This window comes from Macaca nemestrina, chromosome 9 (genome assembly GCF_043159975.1).
Source record: "Macaca nemestrina isolate mMacNem1 chromosome 9, mMacNem.hap1, whole genome shotgun sequence".
In the NCBI taxonomy this organism is placed as follows: Eukaryota; Metazoa; Chordata; class Mammalia; order Primates; family Cercopithecidae; genus Macaca; species Macaca nemestrina.
The window spans coordinates 65819624-65842977 of NC_092133.1; the positions used below are offsets into that span (position 1 = coordinate 65819624).

Below are 23354 nucleotides of genomic sequence, written 5' to 3' on the forward strand. Positions count from 1 at the left end.
AAAGTCTGAAAAGCGCTTTGTTTTGGCCCAACATGGAGCCCTGGACCTCGATTGCTCCATGAGACGGTTGCAGAATGAAGTGGTTCTCAGGGCCTTCCAGGAACTGCGGGCTCCGACGGGGCTCATCCTGAAGTCCCGCATTCTCCCTCTTCCCTGTCCCTTTCATTCAAATTCCTAGAGCCCTCTTCACCTCTCCTGGCAGGAATGATATTTGCTTCCTGTAAACCAGGGGTTCTTACTTTTTGTGTGCCAGGGACCCTTTGGTTCTCTGGGGAAGCCTGTGGATCGATCCTTTTTCAGGACAAGATACTTAAATGCATAAAATGAAATACACACGGTTACAAAAGAAACCAATTATAGTAGGATACAATTATTAACATTTTATACAACCAAATTTTTGATGTAATAATGTGCAACTTTATCAGTGCATTCACTCACAAGATCTAGCAGTGACTAGCAGTGAGTCGAATACTATCGTAAGTTTGAAGTAATGAGGAATGTAAATGACATTTTAAGATATGAGATTTCTACTGCTGACAAAATTGCAGGTGCTGTTAATATTACTTCAGTTTGTTGCCACATCCCACATGGAAGGGATATTTCAGTTAGAGGTAAACAAAAGTAAAGATGTGGATTTTTCTCCATCTCCAGTTTGAAAGCTCCCTAAATTCCATCCATGGGACCATCAGTTCCAGCCTCTCTTACCCTCCCTTCTCAATAGTCTTCTGGCCCCTTGTGAGCCTGCAGAGAGTAATACAGGGCCTGGAACACAATAGAGCCTAGCGTTTGCCTTTTGGGGCTGAAAATGGGCCTTGCAGGTCCTCATTAAGCACAGATTTGCCCCAGCTGTGGTGAGCCAGCCAGGACGGGTGACCAGATGCTTCCTTCAGGAGGCACAGGTGCTGGAATGCCTCACAGAGTCTCCTGCTTCCCAGCAGCTGCCTGGAGCTGGGCCTCTCCCTGCACAGGAGGAAGCAGGGTTCCAGGATGCAGGGCTCAGAGGGGACCTTCAGGCCTGGTTCATGTGGGGCCACAGGGCTCCTCTGCAGCCTGTTGAAGATGCCATGTGGTTCACAAAGCCTGGGCTTTTGGGCTTGGCTGTGGGCTGCCAGCAGCTCGCATTTTCCCTCTTTGGCCCTAAATGGGCATGGCCGTGTGCCCCCCACCCCCAGCCCTGTTTAGCTGAGGCCATCCTGCTTGACAGATGGGCCATTTGCTTCCTGTGCTAGAGCTGAGTGGCCGGCTGCCTAGTGGAAGGCTATAATTAGCAGAGTGGAGCGGATGGGATTGCATGCTGGCATTGACAGATAATTTTATCCTCAGATGGATAAACTGATGTCATCAGAGATGTAAATATCATTTGGAAATTTCAAAGTTCCTGGGAAGGTTTATGCCGGCCTCTCCCCATGCCTGCTGCTCTTGGGGGCACTTGAATGGGGAGGCCAGAGAGGCCTGTGCTGTATGAGGAGCTGCCTGGGAGTTGCCTGCCAGGCTGCTGGGAGGGTTGGGGTGGCAGCTCCTTCTGCTAGACCAGGAGAAATAGGGCCTAGGATGGCTTGAGGGAGTCTTTACATTTGCTTTGGGAGCTTTTCCCATGGGGTTTATGGTCTGGAAATGTCTCAAGGCTAACTAGCAAGGAAATGGCAATGCTTTATAACAGCAGAGAGTGAGATCAGAGCAAGGGAAGTTTTGTTTTCTGCTGGCAAGGGTGTTCTGGAGTGGGTCCCAGGGCTCTGGGGAGCTTGTAAAAATAGAAGAAGCCACTGACTGCCTTTATGGAGCGGGTTGGGGTCAGTTCTGCTCAGCATTGGGGCCAGTGGCAGCTCCGGTACTTGGGGGATGGTTTCCAAAGCAGAGTACCTTCACTCAGAAGCACAGCCTCAGGCAGGAAGGAGGAATGGGAACAGGCTGGGGGCAGGGGAACGGGGAAGGATGTCAGCTGTCCCCATCCTGCCAAGGAAGAAAAGGATTTTTTTTTTTTTACAACAGGGAACATAGAACTTCCAAAAGTATATTGGGCCAGTTCTGAAAATGTTAAGATATAATAGTTGTGTTGGTTCCACGACAGGGTGAGAATTATGCTTTTTATCAAAATGGAAGATAAAACCCTACCTCTGCCACCCTCAAGTACCCGAGTCCTTGAATATTTTATTTACTCCATGCCTGGGCTCCGAAAACTTCCATGCTCTATGGGGTTCTTATTTAACCATGATTCTCTGCTTTGAGGTGGATGAGCCTCAGGGCTCTTTTATTTGTCCAGGTTGAGTTTAGTGAATGATTCCTCACAGGTGGAGTCACTGAGGAGGGGGATTGGCCTTTTTTTTTTTTTTTTCTTTTCTTCTTCTTTCTCGAGACGGAGTCTTGCTCTGTCACCCAGGCTAGAGTGCAGTGGCGCAATCTTGGCTCACTGCAACCTCCACCTCGCTGGTTCAGGCGATTCTCCTGCCTTAGCCTCCTGAGTAGGTGGGATTACAGGCACGTGCCACCATGCTCGGCTAATTTTTGTATTTTTAGTAGAGATGGGGTTTCGCCATGGTGGCCAGACTGCTCTCGAACTCTTAATCTCAGGTGATCTGCCTACCTCAGCCTCCCAAAGTGCTGGGATTACAGGCATGAGCCACCGTGCCCAATCTGGACTTGGCTTTTTAATGGCTGCTCACCATTGCTTTCCGAGGACCTGGGGTACTTAGGCTGCCCTCGAACAGTGATTTCTCCATGTTCTGAGTTTTGGAGTATGACTGACCGGATAGTCTCTGGTTTACCTTTCTTTACCAAAAGTAAATATTTTCATGGTCTCCATTTTCCTGTAGAGGGTGAGTATGTGTGTATGTGTGTGTGTGTGTGTGTGTGTGTGTGTGTGTGTGTGTGTGTGTGTCCTGCCTTCTAAGGCCAACTTGTTAGTAAGTGGCTGGTGGCCGAGCTTGTCAGTGTCTTGAGTCCCTCCTGGCCCATGTGTTGGAAAGGCATCCTTCTAGACTGGGGGAAGGGTCTCACTAATCCTGGATTAATTTTCAAGCCAAGGGGAATGGCACTTAGCCTTGAAACATAGCAGTGTACTGGATCCAAGTGAGATGGTTTCCTGGTAATCCTCTGTTATCCTGTGTTTCTGCATAAGCTCTGTCTGCTTGTTTGACTTCTGGCTTCCCTGTCAGGCATCAAAGCTTACGAGGAAGCAGTCACTTCCCTTTACTCAGGATTTAGCTCTCTTTAGAAGGAGGTCATGGACATCTACTTGAGGACATGATGATCAGTAAGGAGACCCATGAAGTCAGTTTAAGGCTCAGGCAGCCCTGTGAGTGGCTGGAGGGGCAGCCTCCTCGGTGTTCTGCATGGTGACACTGGGATGGCTATGCTCATGTCACTTCCCACCAACATCTGTCTGTATCATCCCTTCCTTTCCTTGGACCCTAGCTGACAGCACCATGTCACTTACTCTCCCATGCTGCCTTCAGCTTAGTGGAGAAGTCCAGTTATCTGATGACTTGTCCCTGCCCTTTGGAATATGTGGCCCAGAAAGTCAGAATCCTTGGACAGTCAGGGGACTGGGTAGACAGTGCCTGACTTGAATTCAGAGGGTCTGTTGGAAAGCCCAGATCTTGTTCATTCAGCAGATGTTGATCATAAATGCTGATTCTACTTCCTCAGTGTCAGAATGTCTAGGTGCTGGGGATGTCCGAAGCAATTGAAAAACCCCTCCTGGAGCTTATGTTCTAGTGAGGAAGACAAATTAAAAAAAAAAAACAAAAACATAAAAAAACCAACCAGAAATAGTGTAGTATGTTAAATATGGGTAAGTTCTAAGGAGAAAATAAAAAAGAGAAACGAGATCAGGAGTTTCACGGGGAGGAACTTCCCATTTGTAAATAAAGTGGCCCTGAAGGGCCCCCGTTTGCAGGTGGTAACTGAGCAAAGAAGAGAAGGAGGTGGGGGAGTGAGCCATGCAGGTGTCAGGGGAAGAGCATTCCAGGCCGTCAGAACTGTCTGTGCAAAGGCCCTGGGGTGAGCACACATGGCAGTTGACAAGCAACAAGAAGCCTGGGTTTTCCTGGTGGAAAGTTACAGGGTGTTCTGTAACAGCATGTCCACTGTTAGAAAAGTTGAGAGTGAGGGATTCTACTTGCGAATTCCCTCAAAATTCTTCCTGCTTCAACCTTTGGCCTTCTCTGTGGTCATCCTGAAAGTAAATTCTGTGTTATGGTACTGTGTGAAATGTCTGTCGCCCTGAGCACTTCTGGAATGTTTTTTGGGTGACCTGCCTGTTTAATACAGGTCACGGCGGCCTCACACTTCCAGGTCTGTAGTGTTTCCACGTTCATTCTCTCACGAAAGCCATGGTGTGAGCAGTGCAGAAATGAATGTCTTCATGCCTGCCTTTCAGATGAGAACACAGAATCACATGGAAATGCCTGTCCAAGGCCAGGGTTAGCAAGTAGCAGAGCTGGGGCTCGAACCCATGTTCTCTGACCCTCCAGCCAGTGGCATTTCCCCTAACCCATCTGTACTCTCCTCTAAAGTGGCATCTCCACATTGGGTCTGTATTAGTCTGCTAGGGCTGCCATAACATCAAGTACCAGACTGAATGACTTAAACAACAGACATTTATTTTCTCACAGTTCTGGAGGTTAGAAGTCCAAGATCAAGGTGGCAGGGTTTTTTTTGTTTGTTTGTTTGTTTGTTTGTTTTTGAGATGGACTCTGACTCTGTCACCCAGGCTGGAGTGCAGTGGCACAATCTCGGCTCACTGCAAGCTCCACCTTTTGGGTTCACGCCATTCTCCTGCCTCAGCCTCCCGAGTAGCTGGGACTACAGGAACCTGCCACTACGCCCGGCTAATTTTTTGTATTTTTAGTAGAGATGGGGTTTCACTGTGTTAGCCAGGATGGTCTCGATCTCCTGACCTCATGATCTGCCCGCCTTGGCCTCCCAAAGTGCTGGGATTACAGGCATGACCCACCGTGCCCGGCCTGCAGGGTTGATTTCTTCTGAGGCTTGTCTCTGACTTGTAGATGCTGCCTTCTCCCTGCGTGTTCACACGATCTTCCCTCTGTGCGTGTCTGTATCATAATCTCTTCCCCTTATAAGGACACCAGTCATATTGGATTAGGGCCACCTTAGTGACCTCATTTTAACTTTAATTAGTTCTTTAAGGACCCTGTCTCCAAATATAGTCACATTTCGAGGTACCGGGGGTTAGGATTTCAATAGAGGAATTTTGGGGAAACAGTTCAGCCACTAACAGGACCCTTTATGTGCCGTAACCTGGGGCAAGCCTCCCACACAGCAGGTACCACAGCCCCAGATGACTGTTTGCTTTGGAAAATCAAGTGACCTTAGTCTCTCTCTCACCCTCTGTTTTCTTGCTGCAGCTGATCGGGGCCCTGGTCCTATCTGTGGGCATCTATGCAGAGGTCGAGCGGCAGAAATATAAAACCCTTGAAAGTGCCTTCCTGGCTCCAGCCATCATCCTCATCCTCCTGGGTGTCGTCATGTTCATGGTCTCCTTCATTGGTGTGCTGGCGTCCCTCCGTGACAACCTGTACCTTCTCCAAGCAGTGAGTGGACCACACCACCCCTCAGCTGGGACTCCCCAGGAGAGCTGCGGCGCCTGCCCTTGTGCCCTTGGGCAGCTCAGTTTCTTTGGTCCCTGCCTCAAACCACCTCCTTTAGAGAGCTCCTTAGATCAGCCCATCTGATCACACTGGCCCAAGAGTGCCCAGGCCACCTCCCCTTCTGCATGTTAAAGCTGATTGGAATACTGCTCTTACTTAAACTCTGTGTTCATCTGGATGCTCAGTTGTGAGTAGGAAAAACCACACTCAAATGAGAGCAAGGAAAGACAAAAAAAGGAGGTGGTGGTGAGTCATTAGCTCATGCAACCAGCAAACCCACACTGGGTCCAGGGGTTTAGATGGCGCCACTGGGCAGGGTTGGGCAATCTCCCCAGCCCCTCCCAGCCGGGGCTGCCCCCTTTGCGGTGGTCGCTGCTGGCCTCAGGCCAGCAGAGTCCTTATGGTTCTAGATTTCAGGGAGTCTTTCCTACCAGCTCTGGCCAAAGTTCCAGGACTCTGGTGGGCCTGGCTTGGGCCATGTGCCCATTCTGGGATGGGGCATGGGGAGTCAATCCTATCTGCATCCCATTATTGTGGGGTGAGGGATGACTCCCCAAAGTTGGGGGTAGTGAGTAGGCAGATCCATTCACTCTGCACTTGTGTGTCTCTTGACCACATTGTCTCCCCCTATATGGGAAGCCCCTGCAATCCGCTATAAACCGGGTTTGGGTGCTACTTGAGGCTGGAAGTTGCTGAAATCAGTTTGGATAATGCCTGCTCTCTAGTAAAGGGCAGAGGTGGGGGTGCATATCCTCTAAGCTTCAGCCATCCCCCTCACCCACTCTGGGGGATCTGGGAGGTCACATCTGAGGGTTCTCTGTGGGGAGCTGGAAATACTGCCCCGGCCTGCCCATTAAGCCTGGCCCAGCCCCTCTGGCTCAGTGGCAGTGAGGTCCAGCTCTCTTATGGTGGTGGGGGAAGGGTGTGCTCTTCCACATAGACCCCCAAGACAAATGGAGGTGACGATCTGGCTGGGACAGCTGAGTCACTCTGCCGCCTTCCGGCTCCAGAGACAGATTTTCCTGGGGCCTGCCTGTCCACGTCCACGTTCTCAGGGGAGGAAGGGGCAGAGGCCTGGGAGCTGATAGGAGCTCCCCTAGGGACGCTTCTCCTTGTGCTTGCTGTTGGAGCAGATGGTGCATCCCCTGTACCCCACACATGCCCTCTGCCCCTCTCCAGGTGAGTCTCTGAATTCTGTTTTCCAGTTCATGTACATCCTTGGGATCTGCCTCATCATGGAGCTCATTGGTGGTGTGGTAGCCTTGACCTTCCGGAACCAGGTGGGCCTGTGGATTTGTGTATCGGCCATGTGTGTACGGAGCACCCACTGTGGGTGCCTGAGGCTGTTAACTAGGGGTGCAGCAGTGAGCAGGGCAGATAACCCCCATGGAGCTTTCATTCTGCTAAAAGAGAATGACAGACACTGAACAAGTAAAGCAGTGACTAAGAAAATGAAGCAGGCTGACATGAGAGTGCCTGGGGAGGAGATGGGAGGACCGTGCTGAAATGGTAAAAGGAGCCAGCCGAGTGAGGTCCCAGCAGAGGGAAGCTGAGCAGAAATGAGCTTAGCATGTGAGCAAAACAGCATGGAGGCCATGTGGCTGAGGATGGGTGGGGTGGAGAGGGGTGGAAGGTGACGACGAAAGGGCTGGTCAGGCAGGTCACAGAGGTCCTTGTAGGCCATGAGTTAGGAGCTTGGAGTTTTTTCTAGAGGTGGCAGGAGCCTTTGGAGAGTCTTACGTGGGAAGCGATGTGACCCAGTTTATATTTTACCATGGCTGCTGAGTTGGGGAATGGACAGGGAAGAGTTGAAGGTGTACACAGGGGCCCAGCTGGGAGGCTGTGGGGGTCATCCTGGGAATGGGGTAAGATGACTTGGACTGAAGTGGAGGCGGTGGGCCTGGGCTGAAGAGGTGATTTGGTGTGTGTTTTGGAGGCAGTACCGTCAGAGGCTGTTGTGCTGTCGAGAGGAGTGAGGAGAGGGGCAAGTTGACAGGGTGATGCCTGGCATCCTGACCCTGGCAGGGTTTGCAGAATCAGGGCGCCTTAGAGCCAGAAAGGTTCTCATGGCTCCCGGCTCCGGCTCCTTCAGGCAGGATGTATGCACTTCATACTAGCTGTGCCACCTTGGGTGAATTGCTTGGCCTCATGGATTATTAGGGGACACCTAGCTCACAGATCTGATGAGAGAATGCATGTGAAGGACTGGGCATGGTTCTGGCACATAGTGGTCAAGTCCCCACAAGAAGCTGGTGGTGGAGCAGGGCTGACTCCAACCCAGGACTCCGTCTTTTCTCCCATAATCTTCTTCCTTTGTCCTCATCCTGCATTGCTGCCATAGGTGGGGCTCGAGGAGCAGGGCATGTTTGTAGAAACCCCATTCTCTGTGTCCACTGCCTGGCCTGCACCCCTCCCTGCCCCAGATAGCTTGGTCCTGGTGCAGCTGGACAGTCGCTGCTGGGACATGCATTAGGGCTGTGAGCCAAGTTATCTTTTTTTTAAAAAAAATTGTTTATTTATTTTTTTGAGGCAGGGTCTCACTCTGTCACCCAGGCTGGAGCAGTGGTGCGATCATCGCTCACTGCAGCCTCGAACCCCTGGGCTCAAGTGATCCTCCGGCCTTAGCCTCCAAAGTAGCTGGGACTACAGTCATGCACCCCTGTGCCCAGCCAAATTATCTTTGTTGTCAGCAGTTGCTTTTAAGGCAGCAGGTGCTGTCCCACAGCCCGCGTTGTGCAGACCTCTCAGATGGCCCAGGGTCTGGCCCTGTGAAAATGTTCATGGGAGTGTGATTCCAGCTCGGGTGGGAGCAGGGACCACACTAGTTCTGCTGGGACCTCCTGCAGTGGGACCTAACTACAGGCAAGTCTGCACACCTGGAATCCAGGGGCCTTACTGTCTTATGAGCCCCAGGAAAGGGGCTTTATTCCATTTGCCCATGAGACTGCTTCTCCCTTTTCCTCTTTTCTACCTGCCTCTCCCTTTGCCTCTTTTCTGCTTATCAGAGCCTCTCTTCTGAGCTGGCAGATCCAGCATGCTGGTTCACTTTCCAGCAGACTTGAGGGGAGAGAGCTTTATTCCATTTGCCCATGGGGCTGCCTCTTTGTGCAGGCAGCAGAGCTCCTGGCCAGCCTGCGGCTTTCCAGGGGCTACTGGTTAGTGCTTTCCTGGCTGGAGCCCAGGTCCAGTTTGTGGCCAACTAAACAGACTGCTGGATAGAAGGAGGAATCTCCACTAGCCCCTGACCCCAGACAAGGTTTCTGCTGCTAGGCATGGCTTGATGGTCAGACTGGAGCGGCTTCTCCACCCATACAGGGGCAAGTGGCCATCCCATCAATGGAGTCATGGAGGCACACAGAAGTTAAGAATTCCCCCGAGAGCACACAGCAAGGCAGAGGCGCCTCAGGAATGCTTCCCAGTCCTGTCTTGCTACGTGCCCCTCCCTGTCTCTCTTTTCTACTTGTCAGAGCCTCTCCTCTGAGCTGGCAGATCCAGGATGCTGGTTCACTTTTCAGCAGCTGTGAGGGGAGAGATCTTTATTCCATTTGACCATGGGGCTGCCTCTCTGTACAGCCAGCAGAGCTCCCGGCCGGCCTGCGGCTTTCCAGGGACTATGGGTTAGCGCTTTCCTGGCTGGAGCCCATGTCCAGTTTGTGGTCAGCAGCATGCATGGCCTTCATAAACCATCCTTCCATGATGGGCAGCAGTTCTAGTTTCTAGCGCACTGCTGCAAAGGCCATTTGATTTGTCTCTTTCCGGTGCCCTGTAGGTCAACAGAACATCACCTCCTTTCAAGTGATGGAGCTGGGCTGAGGTGAAGGCCTTGGCCGGCGGAACGTCCAGGGGCCCTTCAGTGCTCACAGCTTAGGTTTCCGTGGGCCTGAGGTCAGGCCTGATGGTTTCCCGTCGTCCCCAGACCTTGCAGGTGCGGTAGCCTGTGAAGGGTGCTCCTTCCCCTTGGGTGGTGTCGCCTCATGGGGAGGGCCTTGGTATGCAGCCCAGGAAGGGTCCTCACTGACGCCTCTCTGCTGTTTGGAGGCTCAGGCCATGATTCATCATCTTGAAAACTTAAAAAATGAGATACAAAATTATAAATGCAGTAAGATCTCTACAATGAAAAAAAAATAGGTCTAGAAAAAGACTTAAAGGAATGGAAATATCAGCATGTGAACTCATATTTCCTCTGAGGGATGAGACTAGGGTGATTTTTCTCCTCCCCTTTATATTTTTCCCTAGCTCTCAATTTTTTTTTTTTTTTAATAATCAAGGGGAAAATATCACAAAAAGAAAAATAATATCCCTTCCAACTCTAATGTGATATGATTTTGTAAAACAGGAGTCAGGCCAGTGGTGGAGATGGGGAAGGAGTGGCCTGGCTGTTGATGATGGTAGGAAGGGCAGTGTAAGATGAAGAAAAAGGTGAGGAGCAATCAAGGTCAACCTCCAGGAGGAGGTGATTTCCCAATTCCATTTTTCCTTGATCAAGAGGATTTCTCTGAGCCACAACGTAACAAGTTCAGTCTCCAGTGCCACGGGCCTTGTTAACTCTGAGTTATGACAAATCAGAACAAGTCATTAGGCTAAGGATTACATGTTGGGTTCTCAGCGAGGTGCACAGACCACAGCCACAGCCAGGCATTGAAAGCTAAACAGACTCCTGGATATAAGAAGGAAACTCTCCCAGCCTTTGACCCCAGGCAAGATTTCTGCTGCTAGGCGTGGCCTGGCAGTCGGACTGGAGCCGCTTCTCCACTCATACAGGGGCGAGTGGCCATGCGCTGGGGAGCCGGGCACAGAGCAGGCCTTAGGAGCAGGAGAAGTATGATACCCTGACCCCAGCCAGGGGCCAGAGGAGGACCTGAGTGACTTCCCCAGCTGTCTGGGTCTCAGCCCTCTTGATACTTGCTCTTGTCCCAGCTTGTTCTGGGACTTCTCGTGAGGGTGTCAGGTGTCAGAGGTGGGCAGCTCCTCATGTTCCCAGCCAGGTGCAGCTGAGCATGGACACCTGGAGGGTCCGGGCAGTAGCGGGTGTGTCTATATCCCCATCCCAGGCCTCCTCTCTCTACCACCATGGTAGGATCAGTGGACACTGTGGTCAGGGAACAGTGGGGAGCACCAGCCTGCCTATTTTATCATGGCACTGGCACAAGCTGGCTCTGGGCACAACCTTGAGGTCAGAGGCAGGAGAAGGTAGGTGGCACCATGGCTGTCTTGGCCAACACCTGAATATATACAGTTGTCCCTTGGTGTCTGAGGGGGATTGGTTCCAGGACATGCCCCCTCACCAAAGGATACTCAAGTCCTTTACATAAAATGGTGTAGTACTTGAATATAACCTACACGCATCCTTCCGTAAGTCACTCCTAGATTACTTGCAAATACCTAATACAGGACCGGGCATGGTGGCTCACGCCTAAAATCCCAGCACCTTGGGAGGCCAAGGCAGGCGGATCATTTGAGGTTAAGAGTTCGAGACCAGCCTGGCCAACATAGTGAAGCTCTGTCTCTAGAAAAAATACAAAAAGTAGTTGGGTGTGGTGGTGGGCACCTGTAATGCCAGCTACTAGGGAGGCTGAGGCAGGAGGAGCGCTTCAACCCGGGAGGCAGAGGCTGCGGTGAGCCATGATCACGCTACTGCACTCCATCCAGCCTGGGTGACAGAGCGAGATTCCGTCTCAAACAAAAAACAAAACAAAACAACCAAATACCTAATACAGTATAAATGCTGTGTAGATAGTTGCTTATACTGTATTGTTCTTTAATTTGTATTTTTTTTTTTACTGTTGTGTTGTTATTTTTTATTTTTCCTTTTCCCAAATATTTTCCATCCACTGTTACTTGAATCTGCGGGTACAGAACCCGTGGATGTGGAGGGCCGGCTGTGTGTCTTTCCCACCTACAGCAGAGCTGTTGGCCGTCCAGAAGTAGAGAGTGCTCCTCGCTGGTCTGGCCAGGCTCCCCAACAGGTGTGCCCCACTGTGGACAGCCGTCGGGGAGTGAGGCTGGAGCCCCCAGTCCCAAGGACACTGAAACATAACCCTCCCCCACCATGGAGATGAGCCTGTGACCCCGGTCAGGCTCTGAGGGAAGGTCTGGCAGATGCTCACTCCACACACCCCTTCCTGCATTATCTTTTCTTCTGGCTCCCTGGGTTCTCTTCCATTCCTAGTTGTCACATTAGGCTTCTATCGGGACTGGAGCAGAGGCTAGGGTCCAGGGGCAATGAGGACAAGTCCCCATTCTAGAGGGACTGGGGAAAGGCTGAGATGATGGCTTGGCTCCAGGCGCAAATGAAGGAAGAAAATCCTGGGCCAAGCACCTCTCCTCCAAGTGTTTGTTTTGTTTTTGAGACAGAGTCTTGCTGTGTCACCCAGACTGGAGTGCAGTGGTGCAATCACAGCTCATTGCAGCCTCAGCTCCTAGGCTCAAGCGGTCCTCCCACCTTAGCCTCCTGAGTAGTCGGGACTACAGGTATATGCCACCATGCCTGGATAATTAATTGTGTGTGTGTGTGTGTGTGTGTGTGTGCAGATGAGGTCTCACCATGTTGCCCAGGTTGGTCTCGAACTCCTGGACTCAAGTGATCCTCCTGCCTTGGCATCCCAAAGTACTGGGATTATAGGCAGGGACCACCGTGACCAGCTCCTCCTCCAAGTTTGAGAGCTAGGCCCGCACTAGACCAGCAGCAGGGCCTTCCCAGCCTCAGGTCTCAGGTTGACATGGAAGTGGTGTTAGCCAGAGGCAGCCTAGGGGAGCCCTAGCCTGCTCCCTCCCCAGAGGGGGTCTTAGTCCTATGCAGGCAGCTGGCCTGGTAGGAGACTCCAGCAGCCGCCCCTTCCACTCCTTTTCCTATCCCTCTGTCCTCTGTGCTGGAGGAGCTGCCGCCACATGCCTCACCCGCTTCAGTTCCTCATTCATTTAAAAACCCTGAGAGAGGGGTGATGTGGAGGCTTCAGATAAAAACTAGGTTTAAAAGACAAAGCTAGAAAGGACAGTTCTTCATAGCTTTCTTTGGTGCTTTAAACAACATGCTTTCAAACTTTGTGGCCTTTGATGTTTGCTTACTCTTTGCTTAATTTAGCTTGGTTTTCTAGTCCTCACTGGAACTGCTCCTGCTGGCATGGCCTGGTTTGGAGGGGGATGGGGTGGGGGCAGTGGCACTGCGTATGTTGGGCATCTGAGAAGGGCAGAGGAAGCTAGAATTCTCTCTTCCCTGTCCTCTGAGTGGCTCCCCTGGTCTCTCAGAACATTACCAGTACTGTTAACGTGGGCATAAGCACTTTCCAGTTAACAAACTGCACAGCCAGCTTGCCTCATGGGATCTTCTCACACACACCCCCCACCCCACCATCGCCCCTCACAACACAGGAACCATCTCAGTGTCCTCCTCGTCTCCCTGGTACACATACACACGTGCACACAAATACAAGTAGTGCACACTTGCAAGAGCCAGCACGCCTCAAATTGCTCCCTGATGGGTGTTCGGGGCAGCTGCTGTCCATGAAGCCCAGGGACATCTGTTGCTCCTGCAGGGCCCCTCTTCCCCCAAAAACTGGGCTCAGCTTACCAGATGGAAGGCCTAGTTTTTTGAGGCCCCTCTCGAAGTCCGAACCTTGGAAAGTGCCCAGGAGCCGGGATGGTTTGGGGATGGTTTGGAGAGGCAGGCTGTGGCTGTTCACCAGAGATGCAGAGCCTTTCCCCACAGCCACAGAGCAGCCTCTACTCTGCCACTTCCCTTCCTTCCTGCCCTGGGCTTCCCACCTTCATCACACCCTGTTGGCAGCCCTGGGAGAATCCAAACAGCACAGTGGCCAGTGGGGGTGCTGTAAGTGGGCCAGTGGGCCCAGGTAGGTGCAGAGGACATGGTGTCCAGGACTGTGTCTGTGGTGCCTCGAGAGTAAGGGCAAGCTGCCTGGGAGGAACCTCCCCACGTGTGGCCTTAGGCAAGGCCCTGACCCTGGCGGCACCCCAAGAGTACGTAGCTCAGCCAAGCGTGTCGTTCAATGCTGTAAGCTCATTCCCCTGCCCCACCCTGGATGGCAGACTGGCCCCACCCTGGTGTCCTGTTTTTTAGGCACCCGCAACCACACCCTAGCCAGCTGGCTTGTCCCTTCATCACCCAGAGGAGCAGGCACCCAAGGATGAAAAAGCTTCGTGAGCTGGGGGCCTCTGGGAGGGTGGGCCCGGGGCCAGGAGAATCCTTGTTCTGCTCAGGCTGCTCGGCTGGAAGGCAATGCTCCCACCCAACTTCTGCCCTGGGGGTCAGTGCCAGGCCCGCGAAGGGCCATGGGTTGGTGAGTTGACAGCCGTTCACAGGAGCCTGCATCTCCTCTTTTCTCTTGGGGCTGACTCCAGTCTTCTGCAGTCCCAGGCCTGCTCCAGAGCTGCGTTTATCATCAGCAGAGGACTTTCCTTCTGGCTACGAAGGCCAGTTTCCCCGAGCCCATCTCCTTTTTTTTTTTTTTTTTTTTTTGAGATGGAGTCTCGCTGTGTTACTCGGGCTGGAGTGCAGTGGTGCCATCGTGGCTCACTGCAGCCTCTGCCTCCCAGGTTCAAGCGATTCTCCTGCCTCAGCCTCCCAAGTAGCTGGGACTACAGGCGCATGCCACCATGCCCCGCTAATTTTTGTATTTTTAGTAGATACGGGATTTCATCACATTGGTCAGGCTGGTCTCGAACTCCTGACCTCAGGTGATCTGCCCACCTCGGCCTTCCAAAGTGCTGGGATTACAGGTGTGAGCCACTGCGCCAGGCCTCGATCTCCTTCTTTACCTTGACTTTGAGCAGAGTGAGGCTCAGGGAGGAGGTGGGTGCTAGAGTCTTTGTTCCTCTTTTCCTGATCCTGGAGATAATTTTGGGAGATGGCTCCAAACCTGAAACTTGGTTTCTTAGCAAGTTTGTCAGACTGGGAGTTTGACACCCTGGTCCCAGCGGCTCTCTGCCAGTGGCGAGCTGGACGACCTTGGACTAGCCATATCGCTCTATGGGCTGCAGGGTGTTTGTGAGAGTGGGGCTGGCCAGGACTCGTCCCTCAGAGGCTGCCTCCATCGCAGTCAGTTTTTTGAATAAGAGCTGGGGCCTCGGTTTCCCATGGGATTTGTTTTCCACCACCGACATTTGGGTGCAAAGTAGTACCATAGAGCATTCGTCTCCTTGAAAAACAGACAAATCTTGAATAATAACACCAGGACCTACGATGTGCCTGGTGTCCTGCTAAACACCGTCACAGCTTTTGTTTATTTAAATCTCACAACATTCCTATGAGGCAGAGAGTGTTTTCCTCCTGATTTTTCAGGTGAGCAAACAGAGGCTCAGACGTTACAAGAAGTAGCGGAGGCCCGGGTGGCTGTGGGGACCGTGTCCTTGATTATGAGGCTTGACAGCCCCTCTGGGACTTGGTTTTTGATCCTCAGAGCTGGAAGTTACCTTAAAGATAGGCCTACGGGTTTGGCTCACAGTGGAGAAGCTGAGGCCCAGAGAGGAGAAGTAAGCCATGATGGGGCCTGGAACCAGGATCGTGTTGTCCCAGCGTACGCTGTGGTGCCACCCCCGGGAATTGTCTGGCTCTTCATGCCGGCACCGCAGCCGAGAATGCCCTCTTTGTCCCCAGTCTCTGCTGATACTCGACCTCCGTGCTCTGAAAGCTGCAATTGTTACAGTGAGCTGGACTGCCCCTGCTCCTGCCCCCGCCCCTTCCCACTGTGGGGCCCTTTGTGCTCCTGGGTCTCAGCACAACAGCCAGGCTGTTGATCCAGAAAGTGCAGCGTGACTGGGAGAGGGCGGCCTGCCATGTTCCTCCTGGCAGGGATTGTCCCAGCCCCAGCCGAGGGGGACTGAGCGCTGCAGTGATGAAGAGAGCGGTCCATGTGAGGGAGGTCAGGAGAACTGAATTCCAGTCCTGGCAATACTCCACCCAGCCTGCTCTGTGACCTCACTCCCTCCCCAAGTCTCGGTCTCCTCATCTGTAAAACAAGAGGCTGGATAGTGGAGGAGTGTGGAGAGGCGCTCTGGAGGGCAAAGGGAAGATTCCAGTGTGGGCCCATCCCCGGGCGGTAGAAAGAACACTGGGCCTGGGACCAGGACAGCCAGGTCTCAGCTCAGGCATGGCGGCCTCAGAGCTGTGTGTCCCCAAGCACAGCCCCAGCCTCTCAGGGCCTGGGCTGTCTGGTCTGTAAAGGGAGTGGAGTGAATTACTCCTGCTGGGACATAGCACAGGGACTCAGGCATCAGGTGAACACTGGAGGCACCAGCACATGGCATTCTCTACCCATCCAGGCTTCCGGGGAACCTTGAGTTGGACTCCAGGAGTGTGTGGTTCTTTTTCTTTGTAATTTCTCCTTTTGAATAGACCATTGCCTTCCTTAACGACAACATTCGAAGAGGAATTGAGAACTACTATGACGATCTGGACTTCAAAAACATCATGGACTTTGTTCAGAAAAAGGTGAGCCAGGTGCTTTGGGGTAGAGATGCGCCTCCCGTGCCCATAGCCCCCCATTCAGGCCCCTGCTCAAGAAGATGGGGTGAGGGGCCAGGTGACTTATCCATTCCCAAAGCAGGTGACTGGCCAGGTTGGGAGGCAAGGGTGAGCATGGATGGTCCACCAAGAATGGGGAAGCCAGGACCCAACCTTCTCAGCCAGTCCTCTGCCCACATTCCTGGCCCAAAACCTTGTCACCCTTCTGTCCCTCTCCAGTTACACTGGCTTCCTATCCCCCACCCCCAAATACAAAGTCAGGCGTCGCTACAAGCAACCTTGTGGGGTCCTAGGGTACCACCCTCCAATGGGCAAGGATCCTCCTTCCTTGAGGGTGAGCAACCTCGAGGGGAGAAACCTCCCCCAGTCCAAAGCCCCCTCTGCCAAGTCTCTTCAGTGACAACTCACTCCTTGTCAAGTGAAAGACAGCCCTGATTGGGAGAAAGCTCTTCACTGATTTCAGTTTCCCCCAAATATGGGACACTGAACCAGACTCCTCTCTTACTTCCATGACACTTCTTGAATGTGATGATGATCCTGTTCCTTTTGGGAGACCATCTCTCCCCTCTAGGTCCACCCAAATCTGTTGGTGCAATACTACTACTAATAATAGCAGTGGTAGGGCCAGCCACTGTCCTGGGTGGCTTTTGCATATCAACTTCACTTGGTCCTGAGCCTCAGCTTCCTCACCTGCATAAGGGGAATAATGACAGGAAGTTCTTGGGGTGTCGTCATGAGGATTACCTTGACTTAATTTAGGAGACATGCTTAGAACGGTGCCAGGCACAGGGTGAGACCACAGCGCCAGCCGCGGGGATCATTGGTATGTTTTCCTGGGTGAGGACAAGCAGAGTGAGGGCCGCAGGACCACTCAGCCGGGGCAGCACTTCCTGGGACATAATCTTGGGGGCCTCAGCTGGCCTGGGCCCCTGTGCCAGCCCTCAGTGGGGACCAGCCTCTCCCCACACGCAGGGCCACTTGCTGTGGCCGCACCCTTGGCCCAGACCTTGTCTTCAGTCACAACAGGTGCAGCCTCTGGAAGGCCTTTTCCTGCCAGGGATGTGCCTGCCAGCTTGGGCCGGGAGAGCTGACTTCTGCTCCGGGTGGAGTGAGATGTTTTTATTGGAACCAGCCTTTAGCTGGCTTGGGGATTTCATGTCTCCTGGGGTGAGGTAGGAGGTGATTAATGCTGAATGAACACTTGCTTGGTGCCAGGCCCAGTTCTGAGTGCTTCATGCATGGCACTATGTGTAATCACAGCTCAGCTGTGCAGAGCTGCCATCTTTATTCTTGCTTTACAGACAACTCTCTGAGGCTCAGAGAGGCTGACCAGCTTGCCTGAGGTTGCACAGCAGGGAGTGGTGGTCTGAGGATTTGACCTTGGGTCTGTTCCATTGCAAAGCAAATGCCCTTTGAACTGCATTGCAGAAAGACACTTCCAGGTCCCGAAACCTGATGGCTTAAGGGGCACTGTGGGGACTCTGAAGGGTATCTGGCTACCAGGACATGTACCACAGCCCTGGTTGAGCCCTCCAGTCCCAGCTCCCTGCTTCAGCTGGCTGGCAAAGCTTTGCATGGTCCAGCCTGTGCTGCCCTCTCAGCCTTATGCTCTGCGCTCTCTCTGTTCCAGGCTTGCTGGCCTCCACACCTGTTGCTGAAATACAAGCTTGTTTCTGTGTGGGGCCTTTGCATGAGTCGGCTGGCTTCTTCCTGTTTCCGTGTTTCAGAGGAAATATCCTCTCTATAGAGAGCCCTTTTGTGACCTTCCAACCTAGAGCCGCCCCTCCCCAATCTTCCCCTGTTTCTCCATTTCCGGGGTGCACAGCACCTTTCCATCCAGTGCTCACTCTGTCTCTCCACTGGAATGTGTTCCACCTAAGCAGGGGCTGCGTTGCTTTTGCTCACCCTGTCTCTCCAGTGCCCAGGACAATGCCCGGCACATACCAGCCATCAGGAGGATTACCAACTACTTCCTACAGGAGCAGGGAGGGGAGGCAGGGAGGGTTTGGCTAAGGGGAGAGTCCCAGGCAGATTGTGAGGTTCGGGTGCTCTCCTTGCTAAGGGCAGGGCCAGCTAAGCTGGACAGGGTGGCTCCTAGGGCAGGTGCGAAGGTCAGTTGAGGTGCAGGGACTTTCACAGAGTCATGCTTGGTCTCTGGGACTTCAAGGGCCATCTTTTCCAGCCCAGCACCTGCACTTGGGGACACGAAGATGAAGAAGGTAGAGGCCAGTTGTCAAGGAAGCCCCTTTCCTCCCAGTGTCTAGTCACTATCCTGATATTCCATCAAGAGGCAGCCCAGCCTTGGCTTCCATACCTCTCCAATGACAGGGGGTTCACTACCCTGTAGGCAGCCATGTCACACTTTGACAGCTCTGACTTGAAAGTGTACAGCCTCTCCCTGCACCAGGGTGACCCACATCATGAACTGCGTCCGTCTTCTGGCAGGGCCCTTTCCTGTTGTGGGAGCAGGGCCCGGGTGATGACGGCAGCTCCTTTTTCCTGCTTGCTTCCCTCCTTAGTTCAAGTGCTGTGGCGGGGAGGACTACCGAGACTGGAGCAAGAACCAGTACCATGACTGCAGTGCCCCTGGACCCCTGGCCTGTGGGGTGCCCTACACCTGCTGCATCAGGAACACGGTAGACACTGTTCCTGTGGGGGGTGGGGGGCTGTCGGGGACCCCAAATGGTACAGCTCTTCTTTTGTTTCTCTCCCCAAGTTGAAGATGGGTGGTGTGGGTGGATGGCGGGGAAGTAGGAGTTGGTGGCAGAGCGGAGGCTTTCCTGATTCTCAAGGGCTCCTGAAAGTGGAGCTTCTGGGGGTTGGGGGTGGGGAGGCCATATCTTTCTTAGTGCTGTTGGTTAACATCTATTGAGCACCTACCTTGTGCAGGCCTGCTCTGGGCACTTTGGTGGTATTTACTCATTTAGTATTCACAACCCTGTGAGGTACGTACTGTTATTTTACCCACTTTACAGATGAGGAAATTGAGGCACCCAAAGGCTGGGTGTCTTGCCCAAGGTTGGCAGGGCTGGGATGAAGTGCAGGCAGCGGTTACCTGAGCTACACTCTGGAGAACTGTGCAGGCCAGGTGAGGGCAGCAGGGAGAGGCACCCAGGCCAGGGGAGCTTAGCGGGGAAGAGCTGGCTCTGCAGTGTTAGTGGAGCCTGGTAGGACCTGCACCTTGGACATCTCTATTAGTCTTTAGCCTTGAGGTCCTGGTGATCATCAGCAGCAGAGTGCTTGGAAGGGGGTCTGATGACGTAAATGCCAGCCTCTTCCTCTCCCCAGCACAATCCTCTCGGCTCTGTCACCTTGGTCATTTGGGATGATGTCCTGTGTAGTCAGCGCTTAAGTGAAAGTCTTCATCAGTCCTTGTGTTTGACAAATGTGTCCAGAAACTGTTTCAGGATTGGAACGAGGTGGAGAGCTTTGCAATTACTCATGGGCCAGATAATCATGGAAAGTTTCTCTCCTGACATCCCCACCATTCTGTGCCCACTGCCAGATTCTGTAAACTGAGCAGCTGCGGGTGGGGGCCTCGCCCATGAGTCAGAGAGCCAGTGCCAAGTGCACTAGCTCTAAAAAAGGCTGGGCCAGGAGGGAAACTTTGTTTGGAAATGTTAGCTGCCATTTTAGGGTAGTTCTCTGGGAAGGGGGTTGCTGAGGAGGAGCAGAGTTTCCAGAGAGGCCTGCATGGGGCGATCCTGAGCCTCGTCACCCAGGGCAGCAGCATCTGAATACCTAAGCTGAGATGTGAAAGCCGAAGTTGTATTCATTCATTCATTCAACACATTTTGGCTGAGGACCTACTCTATGCCAGACACATTTCCAGGTTCTGGGGGTGTAGCAAACAAAGTCTCTGCCTGCGTGGAGGTGACATCCTACTGGAGAAAACTGACAAAATAAGTAAAAGATAGTTAGAGGGTCATAAATGCTAAGGAGAAAAAGAAAGTAGGGCATAGAGGATTGCAGTTTGGGATACTGAGAAAGGTGAGATCTGGGTGAAGCTCTGAAGAAAGCGAGGAAGGTGTCTGGGGGAGGGGCATTCCTGGCAGCAAGAACAGCTGTGCCAAGGCCCCGGGTGGGAATCACCCCAGGGCGTTTGAGAAATGCACGGAGTGGCTGGAGCACAGGGAGTTACAGGGGAGGATGGTAGGAGTGGAGTCAGGGAGGAGTGACGGGGCCATACAGGGCTGCATGGAAGAGCGGCACTCTGACTTGGTTTCACAAGAATCAGCCTGGCTGTTGTGAGGGACATGCTAGATGAAGGGATAGAGTTAGGGGCTGCTACGCAGTGATCCAGGGGTCACAGGTCATCTTGTCCAGGAAGGTGCTCTTGGATCAGCACCTGTGGCAGCGGGAACCAGAAGCGGGATGGGGCAATGAAGGGAGCTGAGCAGTGATGCAGCCTCAGCTCAGTTCGGCTGGAGGCCTCAGCCACATCTACAGGGACAGCCCTTCAGAGTTGTCCCCTACTGGGATGAGGGGGCCAGGCCTTCACACTCCCACCCACATTGACCAGGCATTGCATGAGTCCAGTGGTCCACCCAAGAAGGGACTTGCTGGCTCTGTTCAGCCAAGAACAGACTAATATACCAAGAGCAAAGAGAGGGATTGATTGATAATAAGGAATTGGCTTGTATAATTATGGAGGCGGGCAAGTTCCAAGATCTGCAGGGTGAGTGGGCAGGCCAGAGACCCAGGAGAGCTGAGGGTGGAGCTCCCATTCAAAGGCCGATCAGGCTCCAAACCTAGGAACAGCCAGTGTTTCAGTTCACGCCCGAAGGTAGCCAAGCAGGGAGAAATCTCTTATGGTCACTGAGGAGAGGGCAGTCTTCTGTTCAGGCCTTCACTGATAAGATGAGACCTCTCCCCCTTGGGCAGGGCCATCTGCTTTACTTAGTCTGCTGATTTAAACATTAGCCTCATGCAGAAACATCCCTGCAGAGACACCCAGGATAATGTCTGGCCAAATATCTGGGCATCCCATGGCCCGGTCACGTTGACATATAAAATTAACGATCACGTGAAGTAGTTACTGCAGGGGGCTGACAGCTAAGGGCTGCCCGCAGCATCCCTGCACCAGGCAGGAGAAGACAGATGCTTGGAGCTGGGTGGTGGTGGTGGTGGTGGAAGTGGTGACATTCTGGCTGTATTTTGCAAGTAAGCCTACAGGATTTGCTGGCATAGCAGATGTGGGCGATGAGTGAAAGAGAGAAATCAAGGAGGATACCCAGGTTTTGGTCTGAGCCACAGGAAAGATGGGGCTGCCACTGCCTGAGAGGGGAGGACTGAAAGGAGGCAGGAGGCGACCAGGAGCTCAGTGTGGACATGGGGGGCTTGAGAGCCTGTTCAGCATCCCAGCAGGGATGTCAAAGATGCGGTTGGAGATAGGAGTCTGGAGTTCTGGGGACGACTAGGCTGGGGGTATAAACACGGACACCGTCTGCAGAGAGGGTAGAATCTGAAGACAGCATCTGAATGAGAGCACCGAGGTAGGGAGGAGCCTTCCCCTGGCTGGGGTTATCTGACCCTGTGTTACACATGACCATTGATTCTCCCTGTGCCACCACACCTGGATGATTTTCTCTAAATGTGAAACAGGGCATTCCCTTCCTCCATAGAACTGGTTGATTTGTGTCTAAATCTATTTATTTTACACTATACCATTCAACCTAGGATTTGAACAAGTACACAGGAAATATGTAGTGTAAAAAACTAAAATAACATTAAAAATCAGGACTGTGGAAATTGTATTCTCAGATGGGAGGCCTAGATGGTGGAGAAAAATATAAAATCCTGCTATCTAAGCCTCAGGGCCTCGTGGACTCACTGAAAAGGAGCTGAGCCTCATTTCTGGTGGCTTGGAGCAGGGCTCCCCCACCTCCAGGCCATGAACCAGTACCGGTCAGTGACTTGTTAGGAACCAGGTCTCACAACAGGAGGTGAGCAGAGGGTGGGGGAGCATTACCGCTTGAGCTCCACCTCCTGTCACATTGGCAGTGGCACTAGGAGCACGAACCCTATTGTAAACTGTGCATGCAAGGGACCTAGATTGCGTGCTCCTTATGAGAATCAAACTAATGCCTGATGATCTGAGGTGGAATGGTTTCATCCTGAAACCATCTTCCCCCACCCCTCCGCACCCCATCCTGTGGAAAAATTGTTTCCCTTGAAACCAGTCTCTGGTGCCAGAAAGGTTGGAGGCCGCTAGCTTAGAGTTTCCTGGCAGCCAAAAGGAAAAGGGAGACATGGTCTGTTACATTGTTACTGTTCAGCAGAACATACCAGTTCTTCAGGAAAAGTAACTTTTTCTCTAACACTCAGCTTTAAAAGAAATGTCTTAAATGAGCTTCCAATAGAGGATTTGAGCCATAGAAGTTCACATAGGGCTGTAAAATCTGGTTATACCAGGATACATCCCTGGGAGCTGTTGGTGCAGAGGGCAGCGTGCTTCTACATTAAATGGCTCCAGACTGCTGTGCCTGCTGAGCTCTTAGGACAAATTTTCACGAACCTCCCCTTCTTTGTTGTTGGCTACCCCTTAGGGGCCTGTCGTGAAGGCCTCCCTCCCTGTCCCATTAGCTGCTCAGTCTGCTCAGGGTGAGAGGATGCACACACGAACCTTGCTGTGATCTTCTAGCTGCCCAGGAGTCCCCTTTCTGACTTCCTGTCCTGTGGCCCTGTGCAGGATGGAAGAGGCTGCTGGACCCTGGTCTTGGGGCCTGTGAACTTCAGCAGAGCCTCTTGCAGAATATCGATTCTGTGGTCAGGCAGGTAAACCCAGGCAGGCTTTACTTTTGGAAAGACTATGGATGCATCCCCTGGCAGGGCGAGGTGAGTCCCCCCTGGGCCTGGAGAAGGGTTCTGGGCTCTGGCACCAGAGAGGCCTATGCCAGTCGCCTGTCTGCTAAGAGACTTATCACCCCCGGGTCACCAGGGCTGGCCCAGTGAAGTCACTCTTGTCACCTCCTTACGTACCATGCAGCTTACCTATTTGTTATGTTCATTATCTCCCTTTCTGCAGCGTAAGTTCCATGAAGGCAGGGACTTTGTCTTGTTGTTCAAGACTTTTGTATTTCAAGTGACTAGAACTGGGATTGGCATGCAATAGGTGCTCAGTTAATATTTGTTCAATGAACGAATGAATGATGAACCAACGAGATGGAAAGCATTCACTCCCATCATGTGCCCGTGCACCTGCTCTCCAGGCCTGACCCTCTCCATTGGGGTCGTGTTTATGGCCTGGAAGGGCCAAAAACACTGGC

At 52.6% G+C, this 23354-nt stretch overlaps 1 protein-coding gene across 2 annotated transcripts in view; it reads left to right on the top strand.

The window, feature by feature from the left end:
* Nucleotides 1-23354, top strand: part of LOC105466092 (tetraspanin 15) — a 55424-nt gene that overhangs the window by 27550 nt on the left and 4520 nt on the right. The window contains exons 2-5 of one of the 2 annotated variants that reach the window (XM_011715026.3): nt 5367-5552; nt 6815-6889; nt 15958-16053; nt 18606-18722. In XM_011715026.3, the coding sequence (XP_011713328.1) occupies nt 5367-5552; nt 6815-6889; nt 15958-16053; nt 18606-18722 (474 nt within the window). The remainder of the gene's footprint in view (nt 1-5366; nt 5553-6814; nt 6890-15957; nt 16054-18605; nt 18723-23354) is intronic. The other variant, XM_011715027.3, reaches the window with a different exon arrangement.